The sequence below is a fragment of the Chironomus tepperi genome, unplaced genomic scaffold, assembly GCF_022539635.2.
Source record: "Chironomus tepperi strain 1889 unplaced genomic scaffold, CSIRO-AGI_Ctep_v1 contig_67, whole genome shotgun sequence".
Lineage (NCBI taxonomy): Eukaryota > Metazoa > Arthropoda > Insecta > Diptera > Chironomidae > Chironomus > Chironomus tepperi.
The window spans coordinates 209670-227441 of NW_027226189.1; the positions used below are offsets into that span (position 1 = coordinate 209670).

Genomic DNA, 17772 nt, shown 5'->3' on the forward strand with positions numbered 1-17772 from the left:
ACAATGAAAGAAGTTGTAAGTAATTAATTCAATTTAGTAAGCCTAGTTTGTTGATCTCATGTTTATTTATACAGGAAGACAAATGGTTGGACCTAGCAATCATGACTCGTCATTCAGATGATACATTAAATAATAGCAATTCATAAAAGATTCTTCAAGCGAGAAACTTTCTCTTAAATTGCCTCAAAGTGAATTAATTAATGCTAATTAAAATAATAAATAATTGAACTATAAGTGCGAAAACAGTGGTGTAAATATTATAAAGACTATGAATGTGAACAAAAATTTGCATAATATATCAGTGCTAACCGAATTTGCTAGAAATTTTGAGGAAGAACAGAATGAAACAGTGATATCAAAGTTGGTAAATAAAATTTATGAAGCATGTAATAATGTAAATGCTGACATTGGAGCTACTTCAATTACAACTCAAGCACAACAACAAACTCAAACTCCACAAAATGAAGACGAAAATAGTGAAACTTCATCATCGGCATCAATTCCGTCAAGTTTATCAAGCAGTACTACATTAGAGCAGAAAAAAGAGCAACAAACGCCCACTGTCTATCAAGTTGACACTTCACAAGGCCGAACATCATTAAATGTAATAAAGCGAATCAGTAATTTGATTGCGCTAAGAGATAAAGACCTCAACGACTACAAAAATACAGAATTAAAAAAATTGTGGATGCCTGACGATAAATCGAGAGAATGTTACGATTGTGCCTTGAAATTTACAACATTCAGGCGAAAACATCACTGTAAGTTTCGTTGTTATTTTTGACTGTCTACTTGTGAATTTACCCGTCAATCTTGATAGGAATTTTGTTTGTTATTTTTTCGAAAAAAATACGACCGTTATTTTTCAAAATTAATTTGACTGTTATTTTTCAATAAATTTTTATTTTGACTCTTCAAAGACAGACAAAATTTGAAAACTATAGCTAAACATATTGATTTCTAATGCATGAATTACTTTCTTTGTTTGTTTCTTAAAGGTCGATTATGTGGGCAAATATTTTGTTCGAAATGTTGCAACCAAATTATACCAGGCAAAATAATAAAATGTTCAGGTGACCTTCGTGTTTGTACGTACTGCTCTAAAGTTGTATTATCATACATAAAATCACCCGACATAAATGCAGACTTAAAATCTGATCTACAAGCTTTGGAAGAAGATCTTTCCAATAAGTTTGTAGGATCAATGAGCAGCAGTTCCAATCAAAGTAGTTCAACAGAAACAAGCCCAAGTCATCGAAAAGTGTCTGTTGGATATCAAGAAGAGAGATTAGTGACAAATACAAGTGCACTGAGTAATGCTGATCGAAAGACAATTTTACAGCAGTCAAATACACTAAAATCTCTTTATGAAGACATGATTAATTCCTTATTATCAACAACTCAACAGCATAAAGGAATTGATTTAATAAATTTTCTAATATCAAATCAAAAGTCATCAAATAAACAACAAGCTGTTGCTGTTTTGAATGCAATGATTGAAGCTGGTTTTATGGTTCCATTATTGATTTATGAAAACAGCAATGAAGCAACAAGTAGCGATACATTTCATGTTGATTTTAATGAAAATTTATTCTATAAACTTCAAAAATTGGATGAAATTGAAATGGAAGAGAACATTGTAACTGATGCTGTATGTACAGCAGAATCTTTATATGATGAATCTATAATTGATGACATAATTCCACCAAGCATGTACGTATATGAAAATAGTAAGGAAAGTGAACTCCAAAATTCAATTTTATCAACCGTGGGCTCAAAACCTTTACTTGAAGCTTATTGTGAGCATGAAGAACTGCTTTTACAGCAACTACTACGTACTGAAAATTTAGATTTATCATGGTCTAAAGTATTAATTACTCAATGTGCCAGAATTGCTCATGCAATTCATCCTGAATTTAATCGTGTTCTTGATTCTATGGATGTCCGTAACTTTGTTAATATTAAGAAAATATCTGGTGGAACTAGAAATGAATCTACAATTATTGGTGGTGTTGTATTCAGTAAGAATGTCGCGCATAAAGATATGAAAACTAAAATTGATAATCCAAAAGTGCTTTTGCTTCAATGTCCTATTGCTTATCAGCGTGTAGAAGGAAAATTTGTCACAATTGAATCATTAATTCTCCAGGAAAAGGAATATTTAAGGAACGTAACTTCTCGCATTTTATCATTAAATCCAGACGTAGTTCTTGTACATAAAAATGTTGCAGGAATCGCACAAGATCTGCTTCGTGATAATGGAATAACATTAGTGTTGGATGTTAAATTGTCAGTTTTTGAGAGACTTGCTAGATGCATGCAATGTGACATTGTGACTTCAATTGACTCAAATATTGGAAAGCCAAAACTTGGAACTTGCAAGAGATTTTATGTCAAAAATTTCATTGAATCTAACGGAACTGCTAAAAGTCTCATGTTCTTTGATATTCCATATAGTCAAAGAGGATGTTCCTTGCTACTACGTGGAGGAACTGAGGACGAATTAGTGAGACTTAAAAAAGTTTCGAGTTTCTTGCTGTTTTCAAGATATAATTGGCGATTGGAACTGTCTTATTTATTGGATAGCTTTGCTCAGCCGCCATTAAAGAAGGCAAATATATTTGATTCGATTGATCAAAGTCCGGCAGAACAAAAAGTCTTACTTCCTTCTATATCCGAAATTTCAGAGACATCAAAAAGTGAAATTTCAAGGAAAAATGTTGCTGACTTTTCAGATCCTTTAAGGGCTGATCCATTGACATTTGAAACTAATGTTGGAGAATTTGTTCAGCTACAAGTTCAAGATTCATTTGATAATAAATTCAGGACATCCTTAGCATCAACAATTTTGTCAATAAGTCCATTTATTAATTTTCCATTGCCGTACTTAGAAACAGAAGCTGGAAGGAGATGTGAATTGAGGAAATACTTTCCTAACGAATTGTTCTATTCAAGGCAATGGGCAGGCAATAAAAGTGAGAAAATTGACAAAACGGAAGCGAATTTAAGTATCAAAAATGATGAGGAACCAAATAATCTCAAACCACCACATGAATTCCTAACAATGAAAATAACAAAGCCAGCAGATGATAAAGATGTACAAACAGCACTTGCTGACTTCCGAAGGAGTGGCTTCACATATCCAAAAGTAGCTAGAATGAAGATTATTGAAAAGAAACCGGAAAGTTCTAAAAATGTTTCGCGCCAAAAATCAATTTCTGATCACTTGAGGGATGCATTTGACATTTATAATCATCAAAGACTTCCAGTTCTATTCTGTAGCTTCTACTTAAACAGCAATAAGGAATTGCCTACATCCTTCTGTGCACAGCCATTACTACTTGACATGCATTTCTATGGACAAGATGATATTATGCTTGGATTATTCCTTGAACGTTATTGCTTCCGTAATTCCTACATTTGTCAGTCATGCAAACTGCCAATGATGGATCACGTCAGGCGATATGCGCATTCAAATGGAGTCGTTCAGGTCAAATTGGACACGGATCATAATAAGAATGAATCTTCGAGTATTTTAATGACTTCTCGCTGTACAATTTGTAATGTAATGACTCAAAGTGTTCCTATGTCTTCAGATACTTGGTGCTTATCATTTGCTAAATTTTTGGAACTTAAATTTCATGGAAGCTTTTATACACGCCGAAATATTGATCAAGATGATCCAAATGCTATGCAAATTAATCAACAATCAGCTTGTGGCCATTCACTGTATCATGATCATATCCAGTACTTTGCTAATAATGGAGTTATTGTCAGTTTTATGTACACGCCAATAGAAATTTGGGAAATTAAGCTTCCACTTCTGTATCTTCCTTTAAAATGTCCGGAAATAATCGATAAAAAATCTTTCACGGAAAAAATCAAGCAATTCTCAGTTAAAGGATATGAAGTTTATGCAAAGATTCATGAGAAATTAGCAAATTTATCAACGGAAGTGAAAACACCAATGCTGGAAGATTTAAAGAAGGGACTTCATCGCGATCGTTTATTCTTTAAACATCGTGTAGATGTTGTCTATCTTCTATTGTCATCAAATGAAGTTTATGAGCATGAAATTAATGATGCAATTTACATGATGCATAAGGAACTTGCAGACAGTATAGAATTGTGGGGACCAAGATTGAATGAAGCAGCAAGTCAGCTTAAGAATGCACAGAAAAATGAATCAGCTTCTCAACAAACTGTTGAAGTTCCAGATGATCTTGATGATTCTGCATTCAGCAGTGATGATTTGGAGTTTGAAACGAATGAAGGTAAGTCTGGTCGGCAAATTTCAAGTTTTTACCGTTATTTTTTAAAATTTTTGAACCATTATTTTTCAAATAATTTCCAACCGTTATTTTTTCAATTTCAAACAGGCATAATGAGTCGATCTATTGATGAGCTACAAAACGAAAAGAAGGACAAAATTGACAAGAAAACAATCAGGAAACTTTTAAGCACAATTCTTCCATCAAGTTCCGATCAAAATCCACTTCAAACACCTTTTACTGTCAATCAGCATTATTGCTTACAAATTGGACAGTTCCCAATTCTCGTACATGACCAAGATCTGAGTTCAATAATATCATACAGTCTCATGTCTTATGATTACAAGAAGATGCTTGAGAACTTTATGTATGCATCGACTGAATTTGTTGGAAATAGCAGCCCAAATTTGAAAAGGAAGAATCCAAGTGACAGTTCAATAGAAATAGACGAAAAGGAAGGAACAACTAGCAAGGAATCAAATGATAAGAACAACAAAAAGAATAATAACAGTCATGTTGAAATTCAGTTCCAAGATTCAACGACACAATTTACATGCAAAAGCTATTTTGCAAAGGAATTTGATGATTTAAGGAACAAATGTTTAATAGTTCCAAATAAGACACAATACAGCGACGAATCAGCAATGAATGATGAAGTGAGAAAGAGTTATGCTCGATCATTAAGTCAAAGTATGCGATGGGAAGCAAGAGGTGGAAAAAGTGGCTCGAAATTCAGCAAAACTACAGACGATCGATTCGTTTTGAAGGAAATGTCAAAGCAAGATATTGGAGAGTTTGAGAAATTTGCACCAAATTACTTCGAGTACATTAATGGATGTATTCAGAAGAATTTACCGACTTTATTAGCTAAAATTTTTGGAATCTACAAAGTAATTATTAAGAAAAAGGAATCTGTGAGCGAAAGAGCAGTTCTGGTCATTGAAAATCTGTTTTGTGATAGAATAATAGCAAATAAGTACGACTTGAAAGGCTCAGAACGAAATCGTTTGGTTGATCCGACAGTGCAGATTGGAGAAACTGTCTTACTTGATGAGAATTTAATTAAATGTGAGTAAAATTTTCTTAATGATTTTGCAACGGTTATTTTTTAAATTAGGTATTTAACGAAAAGTTCAAAATTTTAACGAAACTTTCAAAATTTATTTAACCGTTATATTTTCTGAATCTTTTAAATTTTTAATCTTAAATATCTTTACAGCATCTTGGTCAAAACCACTCTACATACTAACACATTCCCGAACAATTTTGCGCGATGCAATTTGTCGTGACTCGAGTTTCCTTGAAAAGAACCATGTTATGGATTATTCGTTACTAGTTGGATTAGATGATAGCAACAATCTGATTGTTGGCATCATTGACTACATTCGTAAATTTACTCTTGACAAGAGAATTGAATCGTACTTTAAGCAAGTCGTGGATCAAACAAAATTACCGACAATAGTTTCACCGAATGTTTATAAAAATAGATTTATTGAAGCAATGGATCGATATTTTCTAGCAGTTCCTGATAGATGGGAGGATATAATGAAGAATAATAACAGTTATTAATCATTGCTATTGTACTATTTTAACCAAATTTAATTCGATTTACTAAAATGAAAATGTCTAATAAAAATTCATGGAAATAACGTACTTTTGAAGCTTAAATTTCTCAGCTGATTTGAATTTTAAGAAGTTTCAGTTCCTTTGTTTACGATTTTGCGGGGTCAGCAACCTTTTGTTTATATTTGTGAAAATTGAAATTGAATTTATGTTTTGATTAATTGTAGTGGAATTAAAATGGATAAGGTCAAATCATGCAATTTTCCTGAACTATCACAGGAATTTACGTAAGTTGATATCTTAAAATATTAAAATCCAGTGATTACTAATGCATTATTCATGTTTTTACAGAGAGCTTTTTAATGATGCCGAAAAAACATTAATTATAGTCGGTGTGATTGGTAAATCGAATTTACCTAATTGCAATAAGATGCTTTGCTTTGACCTATTCAGCTGTCATTCAATATTTCTTCAAGAAGAGGGACCAGAGAGAGTTGAGAATAGAATTAAATTTTACTACGAAAAAGGCAGTAATCATATCTTTGTGCATTTTGAGACTGCATACGATCATTACATAGCTAGTGACTTGATCAAAAAGGCAGACTTTGATTACTTTCTTCCATTCAATACACAAATGAGAACGAGATTCGCTCGAATGATATTTTTTGCTACGCAAATTTGCCACATCGTTGTGCTGGTTGAAACTTCCAGTGAATTTGATGCTTCCTATTTATCAATATTCAAAAGCTTGAAAATAATCAGAGAGAAGTATGTGCTGAAATTCCTACCAAAACTTCTGAAAAATACTAGCATAAGTGGTGCAATTGCCAGAGAATATCGATTATGTTCTCCACGATTTATCTTCTTATTTGAGAAAATATCCAGACCAGTCGATAACTTGATATCATATGAAATTGAGAAAGAAGAGCAAATTTATCAAATGCTTCGATCGAATTTCATCATCACTAACAATTCTAATTTATCGCTGTTTTCTGTTCCCAAAAATAAGAACAAGAAGTTCCTTTATATCAATACAAATGATAAGGTACACTCAGATCCAGTTGTCGATTCTGTTGAATTTCTCCTTCAATATATAAATGCTACGCCAGAAACTGAGGAAGACCTGTACTCAATTCGACCATATCGAGGATATGCAACCAATTATTTCCAGGACACAAAGACGAAAGATTATGAGGAAAAGCAGAAAAGTTTCTTAAAATTATTAAATGAGCATGTTGAGGAAGCAATGAGCACGGGATTTGATGATAGGTGAGTTGGGTTTGTGTCTTTGCTTAAAACATTACAAATGTTTGAAATATTTTGAATTTGTATTGTTTTTGCAAATATTTTAACGGTTTTATTAATGTTTTCCCAAACAGCATTGCAAAATATCGAGGCAAAACACATTTCGTACGTCCTGGAATGAAAATGTGGTACGAAATATTCAAGTTCATGCATAAAATATTCATAGAAAATGCAAATAATCCGGATTTTGAAGCCAATGATCCCGACTATAAAGCATATTTGGACAATTTCTATAAAATTTTGGATATCGACCAACAATTCTTCTACGACTCATGCACTCATGGCTACGACTTGGCTCTTCTCAATTATTCAGAATTACTTCCACATCACTACAGTAAATCATATCATGAAAGTAAATTGGCAAGTGCTTTAGAAATATTTCATAAATATGCACGAGGTCCTGAAAGTGAAAGTCTTGAGGATAAACTTAGAGATACATGTGAAGCAATTTGGCTGAATGGAAAGCAACAATGTGAAATTTTGAGTCTTCGTGGAAATCCTTGCATTTTATTGACTAAGCATGCAACAAATGAAGGAACTAATCATTCAAGTGGAGTTGTTTACATCAGCACATGTAATTGTGGCAAGACACAAGGCAGACGAGAAGATCCATACACACTTAAGAAAGCAAATTATGAGTTTTATCAAATTATGCAACAAAGTTGCAGTGTCTGTGAAAAGGCATCAATAATTGACTTTCCAATTTTCATACCTTCATCATCTGAATATAAAGCTGCACAAGTAAGCAATAAGAAAATCATGAACTTAATTCTATCTGAATTTTCGAACAAGACACCAAATGAGGAAGAGAAGAACAGCGATCAGCATCACTTGTCAGCTAGTCAAAAGACACAAGAATCTGAATCAGATTTAAGTATTGGCTCAATATCTGACGATGAATTAGGTAGGAAGGATAAGAAGAAGCATGCTGATGATTCTGATGACGAAATGAATGAAATTATTGTCAAAATTGGGGAAATTGATGTAAAAGAGAAGCAAACGGAAGCATCAACAACTGAATATCTTCCAGGCATGATTTTGGCTAATTCACCTCAAGGATTACTTCCACAATTTCCAAGTTGGAGCTTAATGTGTATTGGTGCTTCATCACTTTATAGCCACAACACTGGATTAACTGAAAGTCAACAGCCAGGCTTTTTAAGTGGCAGTCAATTTCTCCTAGCATGGGATGTAAAAGTAAGATTAGAGCATGCACAAACCTGGGCTGAAAATTATGAGAAAAATAGAAGTAGGAAGAAGCAGAAGCAACTGACGACTCAAAACTCATCAGGAACATTTTTCACACTCAAAATCTTTGTTGGAATGGAATATGAATGCTTTGCAAGGCACAGATTTACGATGGACTCAAATCACACTGTGTTACGTGGAGCTGGTGGTGGTGGATCTAAAGCTTGTGGCAGTAAAGTTGTTTTAACAAATATGCCACTTTATTTCCCATGTCCATGCCGACAAATTGGTCAATTGATGAGAATACATGTAGTTACTCCAAAAGCTCCAGTTAATATAACTATAGATCCAAAAATTAAGATCCGTAGAGAAACAGAATCGATTTTTGTAACCGGCTGGACTGAACCTGTTAAATTAACACAATCAGCATATTGGGTACTTAGACTTCCTTATGTTTATCAAGCTGAAGGCGATCCAATACCAGTTCCTGAAAATGTTCCAAGTTCAGTTGAAGCACTTCGGTATGGATTCTTAATGGAAGGAATGTTTGGAATAAAGGAAGATGAATCTGGTGTGATGCCTTGAATTGGATTTGCATTTGAAAGGTTTTGATGTATATATTCAATGGAATTGTACGGTTTTAATCTCTTTTTAAACAATTTACGACCGTTGAATTTGAAATTTTTTGACTGTTAGTTTTTGAAAAAAATTTGACCGTTAATTTTCGACTATTTTTGATTCTTAAATTTACTTGAAGTTTGCTAAAAGATGGTTCAAAGGTCTTCATTTTAATGCATCCAAAACTGACCTCATCAAAAAAATCAGCATAACTTATCTTGTCTTAAAGATGACATATATTTTGTATACAAATGCTGATAACAATAAACAAATTAATGACTAATAAGGCCATAAATATTCTAGGTATTTCTCAATAAATATCAATGCTCTTCTCAAAAAAAGGGGGCTTGACTCAGACTCTCTTATCAATATTGTTTTGTTTACAGCCTTAGGTACTTTCCTCTCAACTGTAATGATCTTTGCTCATCAGTCTCATTTAAACGTTTGTGGAGTAAAGACTTAAAAAGTAGTAAGCATGAAGTCGAAGAATATTAAAATTCAGGAAAATCCTTTTACTAGTTCCTTTAAAAATACGATGTACTTCTTCCTGTTTGTACTTTGTGTTCCATTCTTTTTAACGGTATTTTTAGGTAATTATTAATTTTTTTTATAGTTTCTCAAATGCGGAACCGCTATGAAAATTTAAATATTTATTATTAAATGATTATCAATTAATTTTCATTTTCAGTTGTGACTATCTATCATAAGCTCCGATTGTTTATATTGACGAAAAGATTTCGTTATTTGGACTTTGCTCGAAGCAATACGATAAGAACGCTTGTTGACACATCACGAAATCCTGGAATACTACATTTCATTGTTAAAGTTAAGGGAAAGTGTGATATTGAGAAAATTCGTAGTGCTTATCAGAAGCATTTGTTAGATAAAAAGGATAGGAATGGAAAGTTTTTGTATCCTAGACTGAGGACTGTTCTGATTTCATGCTGGGGAAATTATGCCTTTATTAAGAATTTTGAGTAAGTTTCGAAACATTTGTATGGTTTTGAATGTGTCTTGGATAAGAATTGTATAGTTTTAAGTCAATTTTTAAAAAAATAATTAACCGTTATTTTTCTTAATTTTTTAACAGCAATTTCAAAATCGAAAATCACATTTTCCTGGGACCAACAGACTACAATGGAAGTCCAATTGACGAGGATAACATCCAAAAATGCATGAGCTTTGTCATTTCAAAGTCTATGAGTTGCGAATTTCCTCCATGGCAGATAAAAGTGATTCCATTGAGTGACGAAAGTTCTTACTATTTGATGATAAGAATCCATCACTTGATTTTGGATGAACAAAGGAATTTAAATCTTGGTGATATGATGTTACTTGATAGATCTCTAGGCATGAAAGTTGATTATGCGATTCCAAAAGAGGATAAGTATCTAGCATATACGCCACTTGAGAAGATAATAATGCCAGCTGTAGGATTAAAGACAATTTATGAGGATGCAACAGATGCTGCAATTTCTCGTTGGAATGAATTTGTTTTGAAGCATGACTCACTTGATCATCATGATGGATTTGTTAAATGTCCTCAAAATTTGTATGACTTAGTTTCGTCTATAGTTATGATGATATTCAACACTTATATTGAGTATAAATATAAAAGGGCCAAAATTCTTAAAGGAACTTCAGATCCACAGCTTCATTTGAGATTCTTGGCTGACTTGATATCTACAGAATGTCAAAGAAGACAACTAAGCTTCAAACTGGCTGTAAATTTAATTTTGAGGGCACTTCATCCATTAAATATAGCAAAGAATATTGGAATATTCATTTTAAGGACGATATGTTCCTGGATCTTCTTATCTCCATTCTACATCCTTCGAGAGATAAATGCTTTAAGACGTTACTTGTTCTCGAATGAAGAAATCACCTCAAATTCATATTGTGGCTTTTTCTTGAAGTATATCCCATTAGCATTCAGAGCGTACAAGGAATGTTTCTACTTTGCTTCAATATGCTATACAGCACCAAGAATGCTTGTTGAGGAAATATGTGCAAGCTTAAATGATGACGGACATTACTTGAATTCAGCACTTTGTGGACGAAAATTAGTGTCTTGGTCTGATTCAATTTCCATAGATCAAGTTCATTTTAAAGCCAAAAGTAACAAGCAATCATACTCAGAAGTCATGTTCTCAACAATTTCGTCATGCTTAATGAAATTTTTTGAACAAATGAAGGCAGAAGATCGATCAGTTAAAATTCCACCATACATTAAAGTCAACTTCCGATCAGTTCCGTTCTCGTACCTTTTTGGTGTTAGCTGTTTGAGAAATGGAGTTATTGGATTTAAGCTTCCAGTTGCTGAGCCTTCATTTCCACAATTTGTTGAAATACGTGAACAATTGATAGAAACGAGAAGGCATCAAGTAATGATTTATATATTAAGCTTGATACAAATCAGATTTGACTTCCTCACAACTGTAATTCCATCAATGTACCTGAAACTTTTAATTAATTATTTGTCGAAGAAATTCGCCATTTCAGTCACATTTTGCTTGGGAATTAATGAATATGAGCCATCACAAATGGTCACATGCTATGAAGGAGATATTGAGGATGTAATTTTCTTCAGAACACCTCAATCAAATAACTCAACGAATATAACTATTCAAAGATTTAAGGATACCATCAGGATGAACATCATGTGTGACTCAAATATCGAAAAGCAGCACTATATATCCAAAAACTTTAAAAATGCATTTAAAAAAGTTCCAGTTATTAAAAATTTATGAGATGTATTTATGGAAATATTTTAAAAACTTATTAATAAAGACATGTATCCACTTATCAACTAATTCTTGAATTTGTATAGATCTCCATCACGTAAGAGGTCATATATTTGGCATATTTCATTGTGTGATTCCTCATCAAATGGTTCCTGGTTCTCATTTTGTTCAAAACAAATTATCTGTAATGTAAATTTACTTAGTTAATGTACTGATAAGCATAATTAATAACATCCAATCATACCTCATAAGCCCTGAATGTATTACTGCCGATTGGGATTCCAATAACTTCAATCCAGCCTTGTAATGGCTGATCAAGAGGATTTGATAACTCTACAGTGATTCTTTGCTTATCTGTTGACATTCCTTGGATCTAGCAACATTAATTAGATTAAGTATTTCACAAAATTAGTTAATAATTTTAATTTACCTGTTTTCCACCACTGGATGTGTCAAATATCTTAACAAACAATCTTCCTGGACAGTTTTGATATTTGCGCATCAATGCGGCATTCATTAACTTCTGTTCACCTCCTTTTTCCATGATTATTTTAATAAATTATTTAAACTTTTTTGATTGAACGAAAATATTCACACACTTTAATTTGGCGGGAAATGTCAGGGGGAATGAAACATTTGTTTACCACAACAAATAATAAGTATCATGAAATATGTTCATTTATTCATTAGAACGCATAAAATACTTGAGTAATTCAACATAATTATGACAAGTTAATTAGATTTTTTGAAAATTCATAACGGCTTTTGATGATTTGTAATTTAATGAACTTCTGAAATTTGAAAATTGATCGAAACTTGACGAAAGTTCAAAATTTTAACGATAAAAATTCAAAATTGTAGCATGTTTAAAAATTAAATAAATTTATTGTAAAAAGGTAAAATTAATTTATTACATGAAATTCAATAGTGCAATAACAATGAAGAAAGGAAGATTCTTTCCAGCCAGCAAAAGTGAACGTAAATATAGCATTTGATAGTGAAAAATGAGCTAAAAATTCGTTGTTTAGTGCCTTAATTATTTTGTTTACGATAATTAAATATTAATTTTACGATTAAAACAGTGGTTTTTTGCATAAATCTTTTTACTCATTTTGCGTGCGACAGATAATAAACACGTTCGAGACATGATACGATCTGCGCAAACTCCGATTGAAGAAAATTTAAAAGTTCATCACTCGCCAAAAAAATCACTTTCTGAAAATTTTTATTGTGAGCTTAAAAACAGTGAAATGAGTAAGTAATATTCATTATATAAACGATTTTCTTAATTTAATCAATTAGTTTATTAAGGAATTCATCAAATTCTTCACGGTTGATTAGTTTTTTCAGCAAGTTTGGATGTTGAAAAAAAAATTTTAGTGATGCACAATAAAGAACCAAAATCTGTGTCTCGCATTTATTCAATAGCAAACATTGTTTGCTTAAAATGCGTCCTTGAAATAGTTATGCACTTGAATCTGATCCAATTGTTCTCATTTCTCGTCATCTAGGTGTGCTTGATTTGACAAAAAAAGGTCTAAAGAAGATTCCAAAAACAGAAGATTCGCAATCAATAAAATGCCTGATACTTGATGAAAATGAGTTGCAGAAAGTCGACAACATTGATTCCTATCTGCGTATTGAGAAGGTGAACACATAATAGAATACTAAAAATCAATAAGAAATAGCGATTAATACATTATTTTTTACACACAATTTTCATTGCAGCTATCACTTAAGCATAATCAGCTATTGCGAATGTATGGCGTTAGCAGGTTACACAATTTACGTGAGCTGAATCTCAGTTACAATGGTATATTAACGATTGAGGCATTAAAAGAATGTCTTCATTTGACGCATTTGAATTTAGAAGGAAATTCTATAAAGACGATAGAGCATTTAAATACGAATTTAAAGTTAGAATATCTCAATTTAGGAGAGAATAGTATTGGAATTATTTCTGATATTTCATTTCTTAAACAATTAAAAGTAAGCTCATCAACTTTCATCATTAAAAAATCTAGTAGAAACACTCATAAACCGTAGCATTAGTCTATTAGTAGCATCACATTGACCTTTATTATATGTTTGCATGATCCTCTATGTGTTCAGTTTTAGCGCATTTTCTTGATCTTTGCTTTTAATCACAACTCGCCCGTTCTGTCTGTATGTCTGATTTCTACTTCAATAGCTTAATATGGCCAAAAATCTATCAGGAATAACCGTTATTTTTTAAAAATTCAAAAATTTTGATTGTTTTTCAAATATTTTTTGACCGTTAAATTTTGAATATTTTTTGACCGTTAATTTTTTACAATTTAATTTTTATTCTAAGCATGGGAAGTGCGCTTTAGTCTATCACAAACAACAACGTTTAACTAGCGTCTCTAATTAATTTATGTGTTTTCTAAACAGATTTCCTTGAAAGAAAATATCAGAGATTGACTGAATATATTATTAACTATTTTCTTTTTTCTCTCTGCGTCGCGTATTTAGGAACTTTATTTACATTCAAATCGTATATCGCATCTACGACAATGTGAAAAATATCTCCCAACATCACTCGAGATATTGACATTGAACAAAAATAATATGGCAGATTTAAATGAAATTTCTGCCCTGTCGAATCTGGCAAATCTCATGAGCATCACAATTGCAGATAATCCATGTGTTCAAATGATCGGATCTAATTCCATGTAAGACTTCTTTATTTATGATTTTTTGCTAAGGGTGTGCCAGTAGTCTGCCTATTGGCACAACCTATTTGACATTATCTCTACCAACTCTTTAGTTTGTAAGGATAACATTCTTTTGACATGATAATATCACATTCAGTTTTGATTCCAGTGGATTTGACTATCGGCCATTCCTGTTGAATTGGTGCATGAGTGTAAAAGTGATTGATGGATATGTCGTAAATCCGATTGAATCGTTACGAGCTGAATGGCTGTTTAGTCAGGGAAAGGGACGATCATTTAGAATTGGAGAGCATCAAGCTTTAGTTCAGTATTTGTCACAAACTTGTCCGCTGAGCGGTGAGACATTAGAGAATGAGAATGAACGAAAATTGCGCCTTATTTTGAGTAAAGCACAGCAGCATCAGAGACAATTGCAAGAGGAATCGCCCACAAGTTCACCAAATAATTCATCTACAAATAATTCTCCGTCATCTAATAGACGTAAAACGACTAGTCGCATTCAAAGTCCAAGAGGTAAGCATTGTCATTTATTTCCAAAAATAACGGAAAATCTTATTTTGAAACTTAACGAAACTTTTTTGAACCTTAAAATAACCGTTAAAAATTTAATAATTTTAGTGAGCAGATTGAGTGGACATCATCGGCCATCAACAGCAGATGCAGTGATGTCAAGCAGTTTCCATGGAACAATAAGTAATAATAATAATAATCATGATGCACACAATCAGTCACCGAATCATGTACTTGATATGACAAAATCTTTAATAGAAAATTTCACATCGGATAGTATAATGACACAGAGTCTCGATCCGACAATTCTTGGAGGTGCAAGCATTAATACATCAATGAACAGTTCAATGACAACGTCGATGCTTATGAAGGAATTAAATCCGTCCCCAATAAATAATGGAAATTTGTATAATGAGCAATCGAATGTTCCGATAATGCATACATCCGGACCGCTTATTACTGCTTCAAAAATGATGCCTGTTCCTGAGACACTCATGTCTCCAGACTGTCCACCAATTACGATTCAACAGCAACAACAAAGACCTGTTTCAAATTTAACATCAAGTTCATCGGCCGTCGTCAACATTGCAAAAACAACATCAAGAGTAACTAATCAACAACGACCATCAAGTAGTCCAGCAACAACAAAAACCTCGCGAATTGCACGAAAAACTGAAAAATCATCGCCTTCAAATAGTCCAAGAAAATCGTTGGTAAATACAGCAAATACGAAAATTCATCAGAATCAATCGATACTCAAAACTTCACAACAAACAAGCTTACATTCAACGATTGAACAACAGAGTATGACGACGCAATCGAGCGTTGTGACAACAGAGGATGAAGACGAAGATGAACTTGATCACATGAATGTAGAAAAACTAAAAGCTATTAAGAAAGTTGCACAGAAAAATCAAAAACAAATGGAAAATCATCAACAGTTACAAAAAAGTTTAGAGAACAAAGAAGCCGAAAAGTCGGCAATTTTGATACAAAAGTTATGGCGAGGTTATAGTACGAGGAAACAAACGTCAAGGGACCTTGCTGACTCATTACAACAAAAGCGGACAAATGATTATATTATGAAATTAACGCAGGATATGGAAATGACAAAACAAGCGCTGGAAAATGAGAGGAAAATTCAGCAACTTCAAATGCAGGCGATTAATGCTCTCTGGAAGAAAGTTTCAACTATGCAGCCTGTTAATGAACACGGACCTGCTGAATCGACCACAATAATTCCTAGCGGAGACACAACTACTATTGTACAAGATTTAACAAAGACATGCTCAATGCTGACAAATCAAGTGAGTAAAGTTATTTTGAACCTCAAAAATCCGTTACAATTTTTGAACTTGAGAGCTTCGTTAAATTTTCAAATTCTAATAATCCGTTATAAATATTTTTAGGTACAACAATTACAATTATCAATGCGTGATATTTTGAACTGTATGACAGTATTTGCCAATCTTCCACAAATGCAACAAAGTGCTGGAAGTAGTAGTATGACAATGTCACAGTTTAAGGACTCATCAGAGACACAAACTGAAATTATTGCCGTTCATACACCACAAGTTGAACATAAAGATTTTCCATTTGTGATTCAACAAAGGATGCAAAGACCATCATCCTTGCCAATTAACAATAGTTCTTCAAATGAGACATCAATGTCGACAAAAAGTAGCCAAAATAATACGGCAACAACCACAGATGAGATTGAAATAGCCAATGAATTGAATGGTGAGGAGCTTGAAGCTAGCGCAAATTAGGAGATTTATATGAAAGTAAAGATTGCTTAGTTCAAGTATAATTGAATTTGCCAAAGAAAAAAAAATGGAATGTTAGGATAAAAATTTTGTTTCTTCATATACAGCCTTAAAGGATTGCTGATTGTGTGGATTGAACTAGTTACATGCACGCTTTCAGTGTTTACTCTCAAAATGACTCTCTCTTATAGCTTTATGCATATTTCTTTCCTCATTTTCAAACTACTTAAATGAAAGTCAGGTACATTTTTAAAACTAACAGATGATATTAAGCTACAACTCCACCGTAAATTCAGATTAAATTAGCTATTTTATTAACATTCATGAAATAATTTTTGTCATAAGGCATCAAAAAACTAGATTTTAAAGCTTGTATTTAAACATGTTATTTAATTTGTTAGAGAAAATCAAACAATTTTCCTTACTTTCCAAGTATTTTAATGGAATAACTTCAAATTTTTTTATTATTAGTTTTATTTTAGGTATTTACACACTTTTATTAAAGAAGCAATCGTGTTAAGTTTTAAATTCTGTCTGGATGTACATCCAGTGCTTATGAGTTTTTTGCAAGAACGAAAAATAAAATTAAAAAAATAATCTTACACATTATAATCAGTCTTCTTGATCACTCTCTTCCGAACTGGATGTTTCAGCTCTGTAATTTTGCCGTCTGTTTGGATTTTGTGGCAGGTCATCATCATTGTCGCTGTCACTGTCGGACGTTTTATCATCTTCGATCTCTTCATGATCTCGTTTCTTTGTGAACTTTTTAGGCCACACAAAAGCTTTTTCGAACTCTTTCTGATGTTCCGGTGTGAGAATCCTGCATATTTCTGCCTTAACTTTATCACCTTCCTCAATTGGCTCAACTAGTACAAAATCACCTCTTTTGATCCATACATTCTTTCTGAATTTTGGAGGCATTGATACAAGGTAGTTCTCTTCGGATTCAATCGATGATTCCACTTCGTGTAAGTTATTTCCTTTGCTACTCACTATCCTACATATTTGTTGCTTTTCTGTTGGTAAACTAAAGTCATCGGAATCTAATTCTCTCTGGACATGCTTTAATCGTGTTACTCTTGACATTCTTTGTGCTTTTTGATTG

General features: G+C 32.7%; 6 protein-coding genes across 8 annotated transcripts; 4 read left to right on the plus strand and 2 right to left on the minus strand.

The window, feature by feature from the left end:
* The first annotated feature begins 125 nt into the window (after positions 1 to 125).
* On the plus strand, positions 126 to 5924 carry fab1 (fab1 kinase). The gene is made up of 4 exons (XM_070653126.1): positions 126 to 761; positions 999 to 4274; positions 4380 to 5339; positions 5491 to 5924. Exons 1-4 carry the CDS (start codon positions 269 to 271, stop codon positions 5838 to 5840), a joined length of 5079 nt encoding a protein of 1692 aa, XP_070509227.1. The 5' UTR covers positions 126 to 268; the 3' UTR covers positions 5841 to 5924.
* Positions 5925 to 5987: 63 nt separating this feature from the next.
* LOC139100621 (nonsense-mediated mRNA decay factor SMG8) lies at positions 5988 to 9300 on the plus strand. The gene is made up of 3 exons (XM_070653304.1): positions 5988 to 6121; positions 6186 to 7103; positions 7214 to 9300. Exons 1-3 carry the CDS (start codon positions 6072 to 6074, stop codon positions 8910 to 8912), a joined length of 2667 nt encoding a protein of 888 aa, XP_070509405.1. The 5' UTR covers positions 5988 to 6071; the 3' UTR covers positions 8913 to 9300.
* Positions 9301 to 9392: 92 nt separating this feature from the next.
* On the plus strand, positions 9393 to 11758 carry LOC139100622 (uncharacterized). The gene is made up of 3 exons (XM_070653305.1): positions 9393 to 9535; positions 9634 to 9922; positions 10036 to 11758. Exons 1-3 carry the CDS (start codon positions 9421 to 9423, stop codon positions 11693 to 11695), a joined length of 2064 nt encoding a protein of 687 aa, XP_070509406.1. The 5' UTR covers positions 9393 to 9420; the 3' UTR covers positions 11696 to 11758.
* Positions 11673 to 12311, minus strand: RPA3 (Replication protein A3). The gene is made up of 3 exons (XM_070653308.1): positions 12120 to 12311; positions 11934 to 12062; positions 11673 to 11871 (listed from the first exon to the last, which is right to left on the minus strand). Exons 1-3 carry the CDS (start codon positions 12231 to 12233, stop codon positions 11755 to 11757), a joined length of 360 nt encoding a protein of 119 aa, XP_070509409.1. The 5' UTR covers positions 12234 to 12311; the 3' UTR covers positions 11673 to 11754.
* A 301-nt stretch (positions 12312 to 12612) lies between these two features.
* On the plus strand, positions 12613 to 17276 carry Cep97 (centrosomal protein 97kDa). 3 transcript variants are annotated; one of them, XM_070653303.1, is made up of 9 exons: positions 12613 to 12667; positions 12815 to 12943; positions 13201 to 13337; positions 13418 to 13678; positions 14186 to 14385; positions 14525 to 14901; positions 15007 to 15081; positions 15157 to 16205; positions 16308 to 17276. In XM_070653303.1, exons 1-9 carry the CDS (start codon positions 12628 to 12630, stop codon positions 16665 to 16667), a joined length of 2628 nt encoding a protein of 875 aa, XP_070509404.1. In that variant the 5' UTR covers positions 12613 to 12627; the 3' UTR covers positions 16668 to 17276. The 3 variants fall into 3 exon arrangements, with proteins under 3 accessions (XP_070509404.1, XP_070509402.1, XP_070509403.1); XM_070653301.1 differs by having other exon boundaries at positions 15007 to 16205; XM_070653302.1 differs by having other exon boundaries at positions 14537 to 14901; positions 15007 to 16205.
* Positions 17277 to 17753, minus strand: LOC139100460 (probable RNA-binding protein EIF1AD). The gene has a single exon (XM_070653050.1). The coding sequence runs from the start codon at positions 17751 to 17753 to the stop codon at positions 17277 to 17279; it is 477 nt and encodes a 158-aa protein (XP_070509151.1).
* Positions 17754 to 17772: the final 19 nt, after the last annotated feature.

Bases quoted from the DNA above. Each gene is read 5' to 3' on its own strand.
- fab1 (XM_070653126.1), top strand. From the start codon at position 269: ATGAATGTGAACAAAAATTTGCATAATATATCAGTGCTAACCGAATTT. The intron at 4,275-4,379 runs GTAAGTCTGGTC...AATTTCAAACAG, and splicing joins GGAGTTTGAAACGAATGAAG to GCATAATGAGTCGATCTATT. The intron at 5,340-5,490 runs GTGAGTAAAATT...ATATCTTTACAG, and splicing joins TGATGAGAATTTAATTAAAT to CATCTTGGTCAAAACCACTC.
- LOC139100621 (XM_070653304.1), top strand. From the start codon at position 6,072: ATGGATAAGGTCAAATCATGCAATTTTCCTGAACTATCACAGGAATTT. The intron at 6,122-6,185 runs GTAAGTTGATAT...ATGTTTTTACAG, and splicing joins GAACTATCACAGGAATTTAC to AGAGCTTTTTAATGATGCCG. The intron at 7,104-7,213 runs GTGAGTTGGGTT...TTTCCCAAACAG, and splicing joins AGCACGGGATTTGATGATAG to CATTGCAAAATATCGAGGCA.
- LOC139100622 (XM_070653305.1), top strand. From the start codon at position 9,421: ATGAAGTCGAAGAATATTAAAATTCAGGAAAATCCTTTTACTAGTTCC. The intron at 9,536-9,633 runs GTAATTATTAAT...TTTCATTTTCAG, and splicing joins CTTTTTAACGGTATTTTTAG to TTGTGACTATCTATCATAAG. The intron at 9,923-10,035 runs GTAAGTTTCGAA...ATTTTTTAACAG, and splicing joins GCCTTTATTAAGAATTTTGA to CAATTTCAAAATCGAAAATC.
- RPA3 (XM_070653308.1), bottom strand. From the start codon at position 12,233: ATGGAAAAAGGAGGTGAACAGAAGTTAATGAATGCCGCATTGATGCGC. The intron at 12,063-12,119 runs GTAAATTAAAAT...TAATGTTGCTAG, and splicing joins CATCCAGTGGTGGAAAACAG to ATCCAAGGAATGTCAACAGA. The intron at 11,872-11,933 runs GTATGATTGGAT...TTTACATTACAG, and splicing joins ATACATTCAGGGCTTATGAG to ATAATTTGTTTTGAACAAAA.
- Cep97 (XM_070653301.1), top strand. From the start codon at position 12,628: ATGAAGAAAGGAAGATTCTTTCCAGCCAGCAAAAGTGAAC. The intron at 12,944-13,200 runs GTAAGTAATATT...CTCGTCATCTAG, and splicing joins GCTTAAAAACAGTGAAATGA to GTGTGCTTGATTTGACAAAA. The intron at 13,679-14,185 runs GTAAGCTCATCA...TCGCGTATTTAG, and splicing joins CATTTCTTAAACAATTAAAA to GAACTTTATTTACATTCAAA.
- LOC139100460 (XM_070653050.1), bottom strand. From the start codon at position 17,753: ATGTCAAGAGTAACACGATTAAAGCATGTCCAGAGAGAATTAGATTCC.